At 38.6% G+C, this 19,552-nt stretch overlaps 1 protein-coding gene across 4 annotated transcripts in view; it reads right to left on the reverse strand.

Annotated features, from left to right (window-relative positions):
• The window catches only part of LOC147127483 (partitioning defective 3 homolog), a 271,216-nt gene that overhangs the window by 158,981 nt on the left and 92,683 nt on the right, over window positions 1–19,552 (reverse strand). For all 4 annotated transcript variants that reach the window (XR_015084282.1, XR_015084281.1, XM_086020897.1 and 1 more), the window contains exons 10-14: window positions 19,311–19,498; window positions 16,898–17,037; window positions 16,554–16,682; window positions 7,241–7,429; window positions 6,976–7,146 (exon numbers count right to left, since the gene is read on the reverse strand). Coding sequence is in view for 2 of the 4 variants with exons in the window: in XM_086020897.1 (XP_085877023.1) it covers window positions 6,976–7,146; window positions 7,241–7,429; window positions 16,554–16,682; window positions 16,898–17,037; window positions 19,311–19,498 (817 nt within the window). In the remaining 2 variants the exon portion in view is untranslated. The remainder of the gene's footprint in view (window positions 1–6,975; window positions 7,147–7,240; window positions 7,430–16,553; window positions 16,683–16,897; window positions 17,038–19,310; window positions 19,499–19,552) is intronic.

The raw sequence follows: 19,552 nt of genomic DNA on the forward strand, positions 1-19,552 counted from the left end.
AAGCCACCTCTCTACAGGCAGAAACCTCACTTTCATTCGTTTATTTCACACCTTCTTAGCAAAACTTCCATTTGTCCAAAGGAATACAAACATCCACTAATAAAGACACACAAACTGAACACAACAGTAGGACATGATTACAGTCCAAAAATTGTTGCTACAGTATATTCTGGATTATAAAACCAGTGTTTCCTACTGATCAGTCTGACATGTTAAATTGTACATAAGGTATACAATGTAAACACTATACTTTAGTTTTACACTTTCAAACACTTGGGATCAGATTTTACTGTTGAGGTGCCAAAGGTCTTACAAGTGGAGATGTAATTGATCAAACGTTATGTTAATGCTGATCCCTTTAGCTACAGTGCACAATGTAGTTAACACCTTTCTATGCACTTATTACAAAATACACATGTATTTCTTTTGGTCTGTGTAGAATCAATTAGTGGTAGACATGACATTTAAGTTGCCATACTATTCACAGAAATAATGTATCTTACTGTTTGTTTTCATACGAACACCCATCGACTATGCTGGCTATGTTATACTAAAATGTCACTAGTCACTACACTGGGGCCAAGAAGCCTGCTTAACCACCAGATTCAATAAATTATTTCTCAATTGGTCCTATTGAGTTTCCCCTGCTTCTCCTAAACGAGTTAGTCCGCAGAGAGCAGGCTGAGAATTCAAGGGGTGGTAGCACGAGAATTGCATGTCTGCTACTCTGCTTCCTCTACACACAATAATGCCATTGCAAACTGCATTTCCCAGAATCCATCACTAAAGTGGTCTTTCACACACCTTCTCAAATACTGTATACACATGCCCCCGAAACATGCCTTTATTATACTATTTTCAGTTTGTTGACTGCATATTAACATGTTATTTCAGGAAAATGGAAATATAGCACATATTCACTATCATTGTAATGGTTCTTTTGCCTGACATCCATGAGGTTGGCACGGGCTTAATTAATAAGTGCTACAGAAAACGAATACACCCACACACGCATATACTGTATATACATAAAATGCCACGTCAGGAATTTTGCTTCCTTGTTAGCCGGCATCTCATGGTTTTAAGTTCTACAGCAGCAGTGGTCAGCTCAATACTAATAAAACCATAAATTACTAGACTGGGGTTTTGATTGATAGCTCTCTCCAGGATTTATCGATCGGCTTCTCGTCCGAGAGTACGTCTTTTGTTCGGGCCAGCAACTTCCTTCCTCCTTGTCTCTTTACATAAACGTCCCCTGACTAACTCCAGAGCTACTGGACTGCATAACAAACAAGCCAGTGGCAGGCTAACGACACTAACATGGCAGATACATATATATTTTTTTATTTCAGAAGACTAAGAAGAATTTATTTTGGTGGGAAAATTCACGAGTTACAGCAGCTAGCCATTATATACAATATTATGATAAGAGCAAGTATTTTCAAAATAAACCAAGTAAGAGCGGAACATGCTATTTATAAATACCATCAAATTTAAAGAAACATCAACATTGTGTAAGAGCACCTTTGTTTTAAACTGACAGAGAATATTGCACATAGGTGGCATTCAAAAGTGTTTTTTTTGTGCATGTATGTGTGCTATATGGTTATTTCGAGCAATTGAAAAGTCTTATGTGCTACGGGTGGGAATGACCTGCTGTTGCATTGTTCTTTCATGTGTAAAATCGGGCTCTGAAGGAGGTGCAGAGGTACTCTACAGCCGTTTGTCCAAACCTGCCTTCTTCATCTTCTCTCGCACCAGTGATGGTCATCCGGTAATGATAGCAAAGGAAGATGATGGCCTCATCCACTCCAACGCCTGGCCAATCGACGAATTGCAGCAGATCCAGCGAGGAAGGAGCTAACCAGTTAGCGCAGATGGCCGAGAGCGATTCTCTCCATGGTTTTCATTAGTTGGGAGGTTAGGATGATGGTTCCGTAGTGTCTTGCCTCACTTTAATGGGCTCTTGGGGGAACCACACAGGAAGTTTTCCATGGGGCTGGGACCTTTTCCAGACTGCGGCTCAGGTTAGAAATGTGCTGCACAACGTCACTGAGCTGGCCTGTATACTTCCTGAGCTCCCTGGAGCTGATTAAGTCTGGGCCAAAGAAACGATTGCTGTTCTCCTCACAAAACTGGCTAAAATATTTGAAGAAAAAAATGCTAATATCCCCTTGCACTCAAGCAAATATTTTGTGAATACAGCTACATCTTGTGAAAAATTGTATAACATATGTTGTAAATGTGATATTTGATGCAATTTGTAAGTGTGCAAGAGTCAGGTGATGCGGGGTGATGGATCTGTGATTGTGTGCAACGTTGAAGTTCTGAGTAATGGTGGTAGACAAAACGCAGATACAGTCACTTTGTCAATAGTGTCAGTCAGTGCAGGAGATCTCTGACTTAAATGACACCGCAAATGTGTGGACAGGCATGTGGTCGATTTCAAATCCGTGCCAGCTAGAAGCATTTTCATTATCAGGCTGTCCACTTTCAGATAGATACATGCGTGATTAATATCATTAATACCTAGGAGGGACATAAACTGTGGCTGTGTGACAGACAGAAACAGATGCTAACTGAAACTTCTTTTAAAGAATACGGTAGAATCAGCGGCCGATTTATTGGGACAACCATTCTTTAATCAATCAAATAGTTCACTGAAATTATTATTATCATCCATCTGCACTATAACATTTGTCACTGGATTGACATACAGGACAACCAATTTAACATTTTCACACATGGCTCAGCACACATGCACGTTTATCAGCGCCGTCTCAGTTGCCCAGGTAGCCTAATTTATTTCTACTGAACTTAAAAAAGGGGGATACAAATGAGTGGGGGGAAAAGAACTTATTTTTTTCCGCACAATATCATATTCAAAGTGCATTTGGCTCATCTGCCTGCCTCTACCATTGCTCTTCACATTTTCGGACTGTTTATAAAAGTTCGGACACTTCTTTTAAAAGCTACCCTATTCAAGATCTACTTAAAATTGCAACACTGTTTCATCTGAATTCGTCTGGAGTGGAGGACGGGGTTTTGCTACAAAATAATTAAAAATACTAAATTAAAATTATTCAATACGCTGATTGTGTTTGATGTGAGCTTGTTTATAATGTTCATTCACATTATTGTTCATTTATTATAATCAACCCAACAAATTACGCAAAATTTCTCCATACGCCATAGAAATGTCTCCATGTTTTTCTCCACTGTCATCACCCCCACTTCCATAAGCATTATAGTCAGTGCAAAATGTCTGTTTTTTCATGTAGTCCAACTTTATCAAAATCCAAGAGTGTTTCATTAAAAACTGTATGAGTCATGTACTGTATATGCTTCCCTCCAATAGTACTGGAACAATTCCTTTATTTTAGCTGTTGGTAGAAAACATTTGGGTTGGACATATTTTACATCTCGATCTACATCTGGATGCGTTTGTGATGCTGAATTAATACTGGTCTAATCCTGGACTTCTGTCCTGTCAAGGTTTTTTTTGAATGCCACTAACAGTTCTTTTGGGGGATACTTACCAGCTCTTGCATTGTTTCCCTTAATCAGTTGCTGCTCTTTCTCAATTTTCCTGACATCTGTGACTTAGTAAACCAGTAATTTGTTTCTTCAGAACAATAAAAATGGTTGTATTGGCTATGACTAATGTTTGTGCAACAGCTCTAATTGATTTTCCACATATTGTTTCACAATAGCGTGCTTTTCATCCATAGACAGCTCCCTGGATTTCATGGTTGTGAACTGTGCAACTGTTCCTAGTATAGATGTAATCTTCACAGTTAAAACGCAAATCCGAAACTGAGGGTAGTGTTATTTAACGTTTGAAGAATCGAGGTAACAGGACACCGGTGGGCAACAAAACACACCTGTCAGTCACATGCTAGATAATACTTTTCCTTAAAAGCAAAATACAGGTGATGTTATCTTCAGCAAAAATAAATGAATTGGTCTCACTGTTGCAGTACTTTTGGAGGGGCAAGTAATAGTTATGCTGAACAAAATGTAAAAAAAAAAAAAAAAAAAAAAAAAAAAAGATCAGTGATGGGAGTTTTCCATGGAAGTTAGACCATTAAAGCAGCGTGGCATTACAATAAATGGAATTGAAATTGCTTCTTCTGAATTGCGATTTAACATTAACACACATGCCATATATTTATAGAACAAAGATATAGACACAAAAATGAGTCCGTTTGAATAAGTAGCCATGCAATTACAATGCTTGAAACAAATTGTCGGTGACCAATCAACTTCCTTGACTATCTGGGGCATAGGGATACTTTTTCAAAGACGCGCCTGAAGAGAGAATAATTGTTCTGGGGGAGATCTAGCAGATATAAAATTGTGTGTCTCTGGTTCTTATGCCTTTGTGTGTATGGCACAGTGACTGAAATCAACACTTTTATCCAATAAAGTCAAAAGAATGACATGTATGAATACAACCTAAAAGCTTTCATCTGAGGAAAACCAGTGTGATCGTATTTTAAAACTGGGTACTCATTTCAAGCAAGGGTATGCGAAAGAAGAAAACCACCGCTTGTTTTCCTTAACAGTGAATGTGAGTATGGGTCGAGATTAAATATTTTATGAATGGGAGATGTATAGTGGACTCTCTAAGTTAAATGCCGCTCGGGTTGTTCAATTGATCCAATGTGGAATAATACGCCTCTAGAGTCACACATGCAGCTACTCTCCATTCAATTTAGCGTCAAAAGGGCATTTATTATATTTGTAATGTATTTTTATACTCATATGACGGTTAATATTTAAATTATACGCTGTAACATTTTAGCATGCACGCCATTAAGTGTGGCCGTTTCCTCACATTTCAAATCTAATCTTTTTTTTTTTTATCTTTGGCTGGTTCCGAAATTATAAAATACTGGCTAGTTCTGTATGTATTTAGGTGTGCGCATGCTATTCTATTGTGCACCCCAAAAACATAACAAAAAAACTAGAAAGATATACACTGCTGTGTTCTAGAACATGTGGTAGTTTAGCCCGCAGGACCAAGCAAAGATGAAATCAGTGTAATTTTCATGGAATGAAGCAGCCTGGATATGCTGCACCCGTGGAAGGTTCCCCCTCTGATGCATTAGTGTTTGCAGCTCGGCTCCTATCCCCTGCAGACAGTGATGGATCTGATTCATTTCAATGGTGGCCTCCAGTGCTCAGTCCCATTCTGCTGGGTGACAGTGGCAAACTGGTGCTGGTTCCCCACATGCTATCTGCCTGGCCAGGGGTCCGGCATTGTGAATGGGGGTGTTGGTTGTTTGGAGGAGAACTCTCATTTTCTTATTGGGGGTCCACCCATGAACTTAGATTCTCAATTAACTCATTTTGCCACTACTCTTGAGCATAATGAAAAACATAAAGTGGCATGGCGGCATCTATTCAATTTACCTTTCAGGACACTAGCTTCCTGTGTGTGGTCGTCTCTAATTGGATTTTAATGGACAAAATCTAATGCACCCTCTGCAAAAACTGATTACCGGTAAAAAAGCTTTCTGCACAACCATCAGTGCACACCAGGATATGCAGGAGTAAATGTCAGATTGAAGACCAGCTTTCAGACTTTGTCCGGCACCTTCCTCTCTAAGCAAATATGATATTTAAAAAAAAAAATGTCGGCTATCACACTACAGAGAGATGTCCACCTTTCTCCGTGCTGATGAGGGATTAAAAAGGACAAGTGAGGGACTGCAGCTGAGTGATAGAACTCATTAAACCTCCAGGCTGTGCTTTTCCAGAAGGAATGAATGTCCTCCTTCAAGTGTAACGGGGAAAGCCAGGTTTGCATGGTAAGTTAATATAAATGCCAGGGGAAAACAGAAAGCACAAAAACAGTTCTGCATTTTACAATTCAAGGAGCTGCAACATAGGAGGGACAGACAATTACGGAACATATTGTTTGTTTTAAATACCCATCAAACTTGGTGGAATTCATCAACAGACTACTTGAAGCAAAGACAGTGAAAAAATATACATAATACAATTTTTGGCTTTACATGTTATGTTTTGTATGTATTGTTTACAATACAAAACAACTCAGACTAATGTGAGTACAACAATTCATGGGAATTTTTCGATAAAAATAGTACATTCAAAATAAGATAACCTTCCTCAAACCAATGCTCTTGACAATTTTCTAATACTAATCTCAAACTTAGGTGGAAAACATATTCCTTTATCGGTCTATCCTGCAGTGTTTTTCAGCAAAACTGTCAATCATACTTCAGCAAAGGGTTTCTTAGATATCAGATCAAAGGCCCAATGTGGCCCAAGTAAATCACACCAAGGATGGAAATAAAAGCGAGCCGTTATCACCTATCCCACACAGGAAATGAGAATATTTGAAGATTTGCATGTTTTTTTGGTCGCCATATTTAAGTTATCCCTCAGTTATTTCACAGCTCCAAAATCTACAGTGAGATGTTTTAAGGATTAAGGCCTTCAATCATGAGATTGAAACTGTCATTCATGCAGTGGAAATATGGCTACTACTCTCGTTTGCACACATCAAAACAGTATATTGAGTGCCTAATAGAAAAATTAATCCGCATAATCTAACACTGCCTTGACAAAACCTGTACCAGTACCAAATACAACCGCAATAATGGATAAACCAATAATCTCTATGAGAATATCCGGCAAAGCTGAATATTACCAAGACATTTTTATTGTATTTGATCTCATAAGATTTAAAAGAAAAATATCGAAAATATTTCGTTGTTGTTGGAAATTTTGGCTCTTCCCATCAAGGGGTGTCACAGTGTGTCACAAGCATACAGTAACTTATTATTAGTAGTAGTATTTTTTACACCAGAACCCTTCTTCATGCAACTCTCCCATTTATCTGGGTTTGTGACCAGCAAACAATTGACTGGGTGGCCATGTTGATGCATTCATTCATCCAAGCCCTTGTGTCTGCATTGTGTGCTAAGTGCAGCTGTTAGCTACCTCTGTGTTTTGCGCCACCCGCCGAGCAACGATGAGCTGGATCATTCCTCGTTTGTTGCCTTCGACTGACATGGATTTGCGTAGCGTTTCCATTGCTTCCTGATTGGTATTCTCCAGCAGTGACTCCCCATTGACTGCGATGAGTTGGTCATTTATATGCAGACGCCCATCCTGTAGATGTAGATGTAACATGTCCTGATAAGATATGCAGTACTTTTGAGGACAGCCTTCTGATCTTGAATATGTTTGTGTTGTTGTTACTTGCCTTGCTAGCAGCACCTCCATTGATGATGGATTTGACAAATATACCCAAGTCGGCGTGACTCTCCTTGGACCTGTTACCTTTGACGCTGACCCCTAGGCCCGCTGAACCAGAGTCATTGAGTGGGATCTCAAAAGTCATGAACTCCCGGGTACCATCAGGTGTCAACACTAGGTCATCATTACTCTGTTGCTGTAGAAATTTAGGAAAAACAAAAAGTTCATCTGACTAAATGTAACAATCCATGAATCAAACTATCAAAGGACCTGTGATAGAAATAACCTGAATCATATAAATCAGGAAAGGAATGTAAAAAGATGCGTCAAGATTGGAAAATGCCAATCAATAGTGTGAAACTACACAAATAAATAAACAAAATATATATTTTTAAAGTGGAACATTAGTGGTTCTGTGGATACCAAGCCACAGCCAGGTAAAGCAACAAAGATTTCAACCACAACTGGCGGGAAGATTATATGGGATTAAACCCACAAGCAACTTCCCTGAAAAAAAGAAGCTTTAAAGAATGGTAAAAATCTTACAAATTAGGCCAGCAAGTACAAAAGGAAGGGACTAAAAGAGGGTTGGAAAGAAAAGATACAACTAAACGGATTGTGTGTGAGACATTTGACATTTGTTGTTCTACTCTTTCACAAGGCTACATTGTCAAGGTTACCATAAGTGCACCATACTATTGATAGAACCTGACTCCTATGTAACATACTTGTCTAGTTATATACTGTTTTATTCTACTATTGTTCTCTGCTGGTGTATTTTTTTTCCTATGTTATTTGGCTGTATGTGTGTGTACAGTGCCTTAGTTTAAAGTCACAGACTAGATTGTGCTTTGTTTGGTGCCATGCCCCCTGTTTGCAGATTGAGAGAATAGGAGCCGTTCTGGGATGTCGTGATGGGCCAGATAAAGTCCATTTGAAGATTAATGGCAGTGGGCGCAATCAACCCCAGAGACCTCACTGCAAGACCTATTTAAATGGACTCGTATCAGCACACAGACATGCACTCTCGCACACAGCCAGATGGATGGCCGCCAGGTGTGTGCCCCTCACAGCTGCTTGGATTAAGTGTTAAGCACAGGGAAGAGGAAAAACAGAGCATAAGGTGTCTTTTTTCTTCCTCCATGGGCTAAGGAGTTATTAGGATGCAGCAGTGCATTCAGGTGAAAGTTCTTTTGAACACCACCCAATATGCTAGATAGCCAACTTTTTTTTTTGTTCTATTTTTTTTGGTTCTGCTATTCTCCTTTCCTTTCATTTTGGACACATCTGTACTACCCACCAGCTGGGTTTGTGCACAATCTGACCCACAGAACAGCGGAATCCATTAAATCCCACTGTCCCTCTGTACCTCCAAAAAAAAAATTCTGTGAGGCAATGATCTTTTCCAGACTCCGTAGTAGGAAATGGAAACTGAATTTGACATCAAATGTCACTTTGAAAGTCAAACAATATCACCAGACACTTACAAATTTATATGTATTCATATTTAATAAGTAATACTTCAGGTCATTAATAATAATAATAATAATAATAATAACAACATTAATAATGAATTACGTTGTATATCAATCAAGCACAATTTAATGTGTAGATAAAAACAAAAAATACATTCTCATGTTCAAACGACATTGGACTCCGATTAAGTGTGCATGTTTAACACATTAAAGATGGGAGCGCATAACCGCGTTTCTACCACTAGAGACGGGAGCGCTGTTGCGTCATTCTACCTTTAAAGCCAGGAGAGCAGATACGTTGGTGTCTTTTTATTAAGCCAATTCAACGTTTCTTTAATTCAATGCTTCAGAATATACACGTGAGGGTGGCGTGAGACCGCTAAGGATGCCGTGGAATTTTTCCGAGCCGTAGGTAGGCTAATGGCGGACGCCGTCGATCGCCCGGAGCTCTGATAAGTAACGGCAGCTATATATAGAGAACACGCACGACCAGTGGAACCACTCAAACGTGATATGAGATGGTTTGTAGACAATGACGATATAGACGTCTTTGTAACATAATAGAGGATGGTAATTACCACTCGATTTTTTTTTTTTCTTTTTTTTTTTTTTAATTAAAATGGTGCTTCTCTTGCACTGACATTTTTTTTACATCATCGATTCAAACTGTAAATAATAAATTCTGCCTGTGTGAAAGCCACGTCTAAGCTATTTAATTCTTTTGGAATTATGTTTCTGTCTGCTACAGGGGCTGATATACTAATCATTTTGTAAGTGTTGCATTTCTAGGAAATCTTAAGGTTTTCAAGGGTAATTCCAAAGGCGACCTTAGGTTTTGGGGAGCTGTTGAGACAGGCACTTTAGTCCTTAATGGGTTAAAGGTGTGTGAGTGCTTGAACGCACACTCCCTTCACAATGATGACAGAATAACCGCCCACTCAGAGCAGTGTTCCGGGAATAGCGGGCCAAGGCAGAGGATGAGAGAGCAGTGAAACATTTTCATTAGACAGGAAAAAGTGCTGCTTGGCTAGAATGAGTATGTCAGGCAGCCTGACAGGGCCTGCAGTGTCGATTCAACCCACCCCAAACCGACCAGGATACCTCTACCTCAGAATCCTGTCTTTTGACAGTCTGTATAGGGAACAGGAAGCACTGGCAGAATAGCACATAAAACTAGGTAAATGGTAACAACTGCTTTAATTAGGTTCACTTAAAGGGATGCTTCACATATGTATGCTATTTGCCGCAGTAAAAATGTAATATTTTGTCTACAATTAATTTGATAACTTCATTACTTTTCATGTACATTTATTAACTTTAAAAACGATTTTGAAAATAATATAATACTATGAAATCAGTCTATCACTTTCTATGTGAAAGATGCAGCGCCAGATATTCTTTTGATGGCATAAAATACACTTTGGAGAACAAGTAGACCAGGAAGTGTGGCAGACAGCACCATGTCTTCCATGTTGTGTGCTTGCTATGCACGCATGGACGATACTGTAATTAATGTCCTCCTACGTTATATGCATGAAGATCAATGTGCTGCTTTGTTCTGGTGACTCAGTGGCTTCATTTACGAGCACGGACTCCCCACACATTATGGACATAACGCCAACAACGCTGTCACCAGCGCCTGGAAAGGCAGAAGATTTGAGAGAAAGCAAATCCTCCCTCTTCAGCTAAGCTTATCTCCAACTTCTTGCTCATTAAAAATACTCAGCACAGCATTTGTTTTAAATGTCACCAGTGTGACCCCTCTCAAACTGTAAATCCTCCTTTTGGCTGAAGCGTTCATTGCGCACGCACGCGTGCTTGCTTGCTCTTATGCATACGGGGACTTGACAAAAGTTGCTTGAGTGCACTTTTAGTAAAAATTGTGGAATAATACAGCAGCTTGCACCTTGTTTATTGTTTCTAGTCGACCCCTTTTGCTATGTCCAATGTGTGTCTGTTGTCCAGCAGTAAAATACACGTTACAGCCTGTTGGACCGACCATAGACATGACATCATGCACAATTATGATGAACATTAGAAGAATTTTGCTCTGTTAAGAGCATGAATTGGCACTGAAACTAAACAATTGCTTTAAATCAAAGAAAACGTTTTTAAATCCATTTTTAAAGAGACATTTACTCCAAACCAAGTAACACTGTTAAGCCAGAGACACCTGTTTATTTAGTTCTCTTTTTAAAGGGGCGATGGCATTCAACTAGGTGAACAAAAAGGGACAAATAGAAGAAAATGTTGTTTATTAGTCTAGAAAAAGGGCACCCCCACCTACTTTCCCTGCTTAATTGGCCTTTTTATTTTGTTTCCCCCTGACTGCACTCGTCACATACGAACAAGGAAGGTGCAGTGAACAGGTGTGAGGAAGCAAGAGCGGCTTGGAGGAGGGGAAAAAGGCAAATGAATCACAATTAGCTCTTTTCACACACAAATCTGAGCTCTCTGCACCTCAATGCCTAAAACAATTAACACTGCTGGAAACTTCTCTCCACACTTGGCCTAATTTGGTGACATAAAGGTCATTGGAAATAAATTCAAAGAGGCTAAAAGAAGTCAGCCATGGGTGTAATTGCAAAATGTGTGATGAGCATTGTCACACAAATTCCTTCAGGCAGTGTAATATTTTGTGACAAAGGGGCCAGATACTATGCAAAAAAAAAAAGAAGACAAAACAAATCCAAGGTTTTTGAGATACAGCGGGGTTTTCAGAAGCATGAAGCCAACAAGCTGGTAGCAGATTTAAAGGTCTAAAGCAACCTTGAATAGAGAAATTGGAAGCAGGCTTCTGTTGCAACAAAATGCACCCTAAAGAATATGTAACCAGTTTTGGTACACACTTCAACCTAATATGTGTTGTTGAAACACATTGAATCCTCTTCTGGGAAAAAGTAACCATCGCCGCAAGTGGCCTTTAATAACCTTGTTTGTCAGCATGGGACTATGCTGCAGTGCACCCTCCCATTCTTTGCACTGACAGCAAACATAATTATAGGAACAGCTGCTGAAAAGTGCTAAACGAAAACAGGTGGCACTTTATGCTTAGAAATTATTCGACAGGCTGGTATTGTCTTCAATAGCACTTGGAAGGATAATCTATAATTATGACAAAGCATGTTTGGTATCTCTCTTCGTTGATCACATTGCCAAAATAATGAGGCAGAAGAAACAATTCATCAGCTATGGCTTCACAGATAATAAAAAAGGGGGGATAACTAATCAGATTACATTGTTTCATCACATACATTTTACTATAAAGAATCAAATGAAATATATATATATATATATATATATATATATATATATATATATATATATACACACATATATAGATATACATATATACACACATATATATATACATATAAATAAAAAAATCTATAAAAAAGAAATAAATTACTGTAATTTTGAACTCGTGCTCAGCAACAACGATATTTGTAGAGAGGACATGTTTCCTTTATATATTGTAGGAAAAATTAAACATGTGTGACCTTCAAAGGTTAACTTGATGTCTGAACATCCTGCTGGAATGGATGGTACCTGCATTGCAAGGTTCCATTGTTTGAAAATAAAAAAACAATGTTACAAAATGGTCTTTGTTTTAACAACACACATAATCCTTATTACCAGGCTCCATCATTCAAGAAATATATCATTATTCATTGATTGAAAGGCAATTGAAACATGCTACTAAGCTGTTCAAAATATTGACAGCAAGTTATAGATTACCTTGCTCATTGCAGTTAACACTACTATGGCTTTCTAGAGCCTTCCAGTTTTAAGATACTGTTTTTTGGGGGGGTGTAATTTCACTAAGTGATGTCTTTTTAAGATTTTTGTTAAGCTAAAATACTTTGATTTATTCAACAGCCTGGAAGAGAACATAAATGTTCTGTCTCCCTCACTTAATTAACAAGAACACTGAGGCAAGAAGCATTGCTCTACAGTAAATCTCATCTAATTATATTAACACCAAAGATGTGATCTTTTTTTTTTTTTTTTTGGAGGGAGGCATGACGGCATTATATCAAGTTAGTACAACTTCTCTCCATCTCATTCCTGTACTCTTAAACTGACTAGAAGTTTAACAATGTAGCTTTTTTTTTTAATAAATTGGAAGAAAGAGTCAAGTCACGTAATAAATACATTTCCAAATCTAGTTTTATAGTCCTATAATATATTTGTGCTCAGAGGTTTTGAATGTCTTCAATCCAGATACAATTCCAAATGAAACTCTCGATGACAGCTAGGATGATAAAGTTAAAGTTGCCCTTGAGAAAATGAAATGAAGATGAGTGAACTTAAGTCAATCGATCTCTGTATCATTTGTCTTCCAGCTTCTATAATGGCAAGCAATGAGTTGTACAACCTTGAGGATCAATTTTGTCAGAGAAATTATTTTTTAAAAAATGAAGACAAAAATCAGCACTCGCATTTACTGCTAAGAAAAAACAAAGTGCTCGATTTTAAGCATGTGAATGTACCACTACGCTATAGGGACTCTTACTTTCTTCTATATCCAGCAATTTAAGTGACTAAGAGAAGCAGGGTTAATTTATGATTATTTATTGCAACGATCTTACTCAATCACTGTGCAGCTGTTAAACTATAATATGGGGGATTTTAAACCAGGCCACCAGGGTTGGCACTTATGAAACGGGCCATTAGCCTACTATAATTATCAGCATCACTGTCATGCGTTTGTCTGACGCATCTCGGGCATTCACAGAGGCCATAAATTCATCTGTCACATCAATCAGAGGCTGGTATTAATTGTGCAATTACGAATCTCATTGCTTGGCAGATATAGCTACTAATGGATCAGTGACAAGTGTGATATGATCATTAAAGGGGATTTTAATGTACTGTTTAATTGCTCTTATGTGGCCCACACTTTTAGGACAGAGACTCGTCAAGTCCATTTGTTCATCGCAGTTCAGACACTGAATATGTTAAAAAAAAAAAAAAAAAGTCATGTGGCCACTGAATGATGTAAGAGCAAGTAAGAACAGCAGTCGAAAGTACTAGGGCATACGACTCAGCAAACCTATATTGTGGGTCTTTTTTATCTTTGTGATTTAGCATCTGTAGTGGGGTTGAAAATATGTTTGTTATAGAGGCCAACAGCAACAACAACTACACCTTACTGTAGACGCAAGCTGGGTGATAAAGTAACAACAAAAACAATACAGTACTTGATGTGAGGTTCCAAAGTTTATAAAAGTGAAAAGACATTCAGTGTATGGATCTTCAAGACAATTTAAAACAAGACTGACATGTCTTTGCTTTTAAACTTTGGCATTTAAACAGTTGTGAGATCAAACTCTTTGATGGGAGTTTGAGATATGTGACAAGTCGTCATTGTTTGCTGTGAAAATTCATTTCTCTGCTGTCCCAAACACTATCGGAAACACGGAACTACATTTCCAACTTAAGTGAAATGATTTATTTCCAATAGTCTTTTGTCTTAATTTTATTGCATAGTGTGTATATTGACTGTGCAGTTTCCAATCATTTGTGGTTCTTTTGTTGTTTTTTTTACAATCCATATTCACCATGTAAATGTAACCTGCCCAACACCTTCAGAATCGAGAGTGCTTCCATTGAGTATAAACACACAGTTGAATGGCTGTGTTTATTTCACGTCTGTCATTCTCCAGTCTTTATGGATTAACCTTTAAATCTGCGGACAGGCAACTAAATGATTTGCCTCTCATCTTGTACTCTGTAGTAATCCTGTTTTAAGAAGACCTATGTACATCCACATCCATTTTGCCGGGAAGCTCTTCTAAAACATAGTAAGCCACATACTACAAAGATTACGTTAGAAGCAAAAGTATTCTGAGTGACTTAAAACACATAAGTGATCTCCCTGGCAGATTGGAACAAATCAACAATCAATTCTGCACAACTGACTGAATCATTAATAATTAATTGATTATTAAGTCCATCATAATTAATTGGCACTAATGTTTGGTCAAGGTTAACATTGTATTATGTATATTCTAGAATATGTTTAGTCTGTCAAATAAAATGTTCACTGACGCAATTGATAACTATTTCTGAAAGTTGAAAAAAAAAAAAGGGCCCTCAATGGTAATTAAAGTCATAACCAAAACATACTGGGAGTGTGAGATAATCCCGCCAGGGTGCACAAAAGCACACTGGAAAAAAAAAAAACACTCAAACCACAGGATGATACGGAGGGATTTTTGGCACTGACATTTCACATAAGCAGGTATGTGTCAGTCAGACAAAAGCAAACCTGCACGTGTGACTGTGTGTGAGGCATGAAACACATGCTACAGTTTGAAATATAATTGCTTTCTCTCTCGCGCGCGCACACACACACGCATATATAGCAATTACCCACTATGCTTTTCCACCATTTTTTGTAATAACTGTCACTGACAGGGCTTTGGCCTCCTTATCTGATTTTTATGAACATACTTGTAGGGATTATTGAGATTTGTGAAAGCAGTGCTGGGGAATGTGTAACAGAAAGAGAGAGGGCAAATAACAGCGAGGGTGAGCGGAAGAAAAGACTAATCTCCTGAGGAAAGTAATGAAAAATATAACTCACAGTCTAGCTCATCTCGGAAAAGTTGGCAAAGTGAAAACAAAGACTGAAGAGATTATTCGACTGTCTTTTCCATGACAGCTCCTCTCTAATTCGTTCATGCCTGAGGAGCTATAGGAGAAGCACAGCAGCCACACCCAAACAGCACCAATCCACTTATGAAGTGACGCGTTGCACGTCACGCACGTTGCGACATCACTGAACGACCGTCGAGAAACTGAATTGGTTTGGTTAACTTGAAATTACAAAGCACAAGGGTATTACCATCATGGCACGCTAAATGGACCAAAACATTGGACAATCATGATGGAGGACCACAATGGAAATAAGCCCTTGGGCTTTATTTTGTGGTTTTATCTTCAGTGATGCCTGACTGAAGGATGGGAAGTTTTATTGTGCTGTCTTATGTGCTTCAGCCAATAAATTAAATCAATCAACAGAAGAGACCTCTCCATAAATTTGAGAGAATAGATTGGCCCATTGCAATTCAAGTGACATGGCCAACAAAGACTCCGTCACACAGTGTGCAGGGTTCGGCAACTAGCATTTAAGAGTGACCGCGAAAGATTGCAAATGATGAAATTTGTATTTCTTCAACGCATTTTCATTCAATTAAACTGGTGAATGATCACATTTTGAGATGCGACTGATTTAGTACAGACGCCAGGTTGAGAATAGAGCGGGAGTGAGGTTGTGGCATCAGGGGCCTCTAGTCTGCCAAGGTGCTCTGACAACTGAGCCTGCTGTCAGAGCCGTGAAGACCAGACTGGACGAGGGCAGTAGCCTCACCATCTGCCGTGTGACAGCCAAAGTCACCCTGCGTGGAAGCTCCATGTGGCAGCTGTGTCCATGTGGGGAATCTGCCTACGCCTGTGTATGTGTGTACAGTAGGCCTGATTGTCAGACTAGTGAATCTCCTCTGCGTACAGTACATGTGGATGCCTACGAGCACATTAGCAGGTTTGGAGTGTTTGTACATGTGACCCTGTCGCAACTCATGCTTCTCGGTTGGTGATGTTGGCGGAACATCTTAAGTCAGCATATTTAAACGGTTTGGTCCAGAGGTATTTAACAATTGGCTTTCACATGACAAATTTCGAGAAAAGTGTAAAGTAGTTGGAGTAGAATTTGAATTGCGTGTCGATCAGTCGCCTTTGAGATACAGTATGTGTGTATGCAAATGATGAGGTCTGGACATTTAATCATTGGGAATATTAATAGTACGTTATGTCAGTAGGTTTTGACTGGGTACTGACCACTTCTCGAGGCAGCAGAGGGTCCTCCTGGCGACTCACCAACAGATTCACGGCTCCGCCCAAAGGTGCAGCTCGGAGCAAAGCCACCACCTCTTCCTGAGTCTTACCACTCAAGTCTACTCCACCAACCTGCATCAAAGTATTACTTATTAATGATCTGTCATTTCCCGTGATAATTTAAAGTTAGATCTGCCATGAAATGAAATGAAAGCCATAGGGAAATCATTAATATTACTAATTTGGAACAAATCCAAAACAGTAAAAGCACATTTAATCTCTTTAATAACATACAGTATCTTCTGAATAATATATAGGGATGACTAAAACTCTTTTAAGATTCCTACCTCCAGAAGACGGTCCCCAGCTTTTAGTCTCCCGTCTTGGATGGCGGCCCCCCGAGGGAGAATATTTTTAACATAAATGGGGGCACTGCCAGCAACAGGAACATCTCTGGAGGTAATGCTGAACCCAAGACCTTCTGGACCTACAGGAACATACAGGAATGAACGCTAAGCATTTGACATAAAAATCAAATAATTATTCTAGGCCACACTTGCAACTACAACTATATCAGTGCAACATAAATTCAATTCAAAAATGTATTTTAACAAAACATCATTCAACAGTTTGTTGCAGTGTGACTATCTCATCTTTTTTAAGTGTATTTCATCATCACCGCATTAAAACGTTGAATAAGCAAAGAGGATTTACTGAAACAAAATATCCCACAAGTTTGTTCAGTGCATTCTTAAATCCGAATAAATTGCTCTCGCTTCATTTTCTGCTTTCCAGAATATGCAAATTATCTGAAAGCATAACCAGACATAAAAAAAAAAAAAAAAACAGTAAAGGCTTAAAATCGAATCCGAGTCAATGTGCTCAAACTCATTAAGTGTTTAATTACAATATGTATTATTCAGTGTTCTTTCCTTTTGATTCATCCTTACTCTATGTTTTTTAAGTGTTTTGTGAATTTCATCGGCTCGATATGAGAAAGCACTTGAGCTCGATGCTGCACAAAGCCTCTTTTGGTTTTGGATTGGTGACCTTTAAGATTCAGCAAATGAATATGAATTGCTGGTCGAGGGGTCAAATGGGTAAATACAATAACTGATAACTCCGAAGTCATGTGACCTGACCTTTATTGCAGAGGAGACATGAATTTGTCGATACAATCAAAAAGTTGCTCAAATGTCAACTGGCGATTCATAATTGTATTTGAAAATCCATTGTACGTTCATTTTTTTTCCCCCTTCAAAAATTTGACCCGAAAGATCACATTTTTTTGGGCGCACCAAAATATGGAAGTTCTGGGGAGAAAAAAAATGGTGTGTTTGGGGTGCTACTATCAAAAGTGTTGACAGATCTGTTTGAATGGATTAATTCAACAATGTTGAAAAGGGTAATTAAGTGTTTCCAGGGATAGATTCTACGCTGCATTTTGATCTGCAGTGGTTAACTGGCATTTAAAAGTCACAAAGGTGGCTTCAGTGGGGCTTTTTCTGATGCTAACATTAGTATTCCCGTCTAAGTAGCTTCTCATTTCACAGAGCTGTCAGCACTTCTGATAGTCCATCATGACCTAGTTTCCCAAGTTCGACTTCCTTACAGTCTGTCGACCTGTCACTGGTTTGGCTGACAGTGATTGTGTTGATGAAGACGAAGCGCAGGGAGAGCGAAGCGTGGCTGGAAACTTTCTTCAGGCGTCAGCGCACGAACAAACAGATTGAAAAGAGGTTGCTTATGAAGGAACACATTTCAGCTAAGTTGTGGGTGCTGTTGCTTAAAAAAATGAGACAGAAATAGGTTGTATAGGTTTGATGTTCTATATTTAAAGTTGGTTGTCACAAATTCCACTTTAAGAAAATGCAACTTTAATTGAGAGGTTCCATTGAAATGCACCTCTAAACCTTAACAAAATATGGGAACAAATTAACATATTTTTTCAAATATTCTAACCAAACCTCCCCAACAGCCATGATTAAAAGTGATCATGTGCTTTGTTAAGAGTTACAGCTCTTAAATTGAATCGCATTTCTGCAGGTACCTACAATATACAACAATGACGTGAATGGTGAAACCTATTTTCGTTTGCATGTTTACCATGTGAGACGTGCACTCACTGTTTTAGTACTTGGGACAATAAGTCAATGGCAAAACTACAGCTCGTTTAAAAGTGCATTACCATTCTAAAGGTAATTACTGTGAAAACAGCCCGGTCCAATCTAAGCTAATTTTACAATTTCAGTAACATGTGGGAAATAATTACTGTCCATTTGGAGTTAACAAATGGCTTGAACCTTTAAAATGAGGACATCCATGCCAGTAAGCACCACTGAAGTAATAAAAACAAGTTGCTGTTTATATAAAAAAAAAATAAAAAAAAAAATAATAAAAAAATCTCACAAAAGGGAATTATTTTTAGCTCGTTTGTGTTTGGCTCCAGGTAAGGTTGTGTAAAATGGTTCTGCATCTTACAGTTGTTCACCATTTAGCAACAAGCAGGGAATAATATGATGCAGTGGTGTTTTATGGTGTTTTTGATGAAAGTTTGTACCAAACAATATTAGAAGTATGTTTTGTGCCAATGAGGTGTACAGGTTTAAATGAATAATGAAGACCAAGTACTGATGGAGTTTAGGAATGATTCAGGAAAACAAGCTTTTCTTTAGCACTTTAGCTGACCACAAAATGCTGACCAGAGTAATCACGACACCATCACCTGTTGTTTCATGTATTCATGTATTGTTTTTTTACCTTTCTTCAGCTGGATGTTGAATCTGCGGCCTTTGCTTTTAACATAGGAGCTGCTGGACTGTGTTGTGCTTATTCTGCGCTGCAGGGAGGTGGAGGAGGTAGATGAGGTACTCGAGACCAATGATTGTGCTGGTGTGGCATATCTCCGTCTTGGCTCTGGAGAGCTCTCTGCTAGGGACCCCTGTTGACTATAGAATGGGGGGAAACAGGTTCACTTTTTGCAAAACATGAGGGAAAAAAAA

This window comes from Filicampus tigris, chromosome 21 (genome assembly GCF_054856515.1).
Source record: "Filicampus tigris isolate MCC_2025a chromosome 21, RoL_Ftig_1.0, whole genome shotgun sequence".
In the NCBI taxonomy this organism is placed as follows: domain Eukaryota; kingdom Metazoa; phylum Chordata; class Actinopteri; order Syngnathiformes; family Syngnathidae; genus Filicampus; species Filicampus tigris.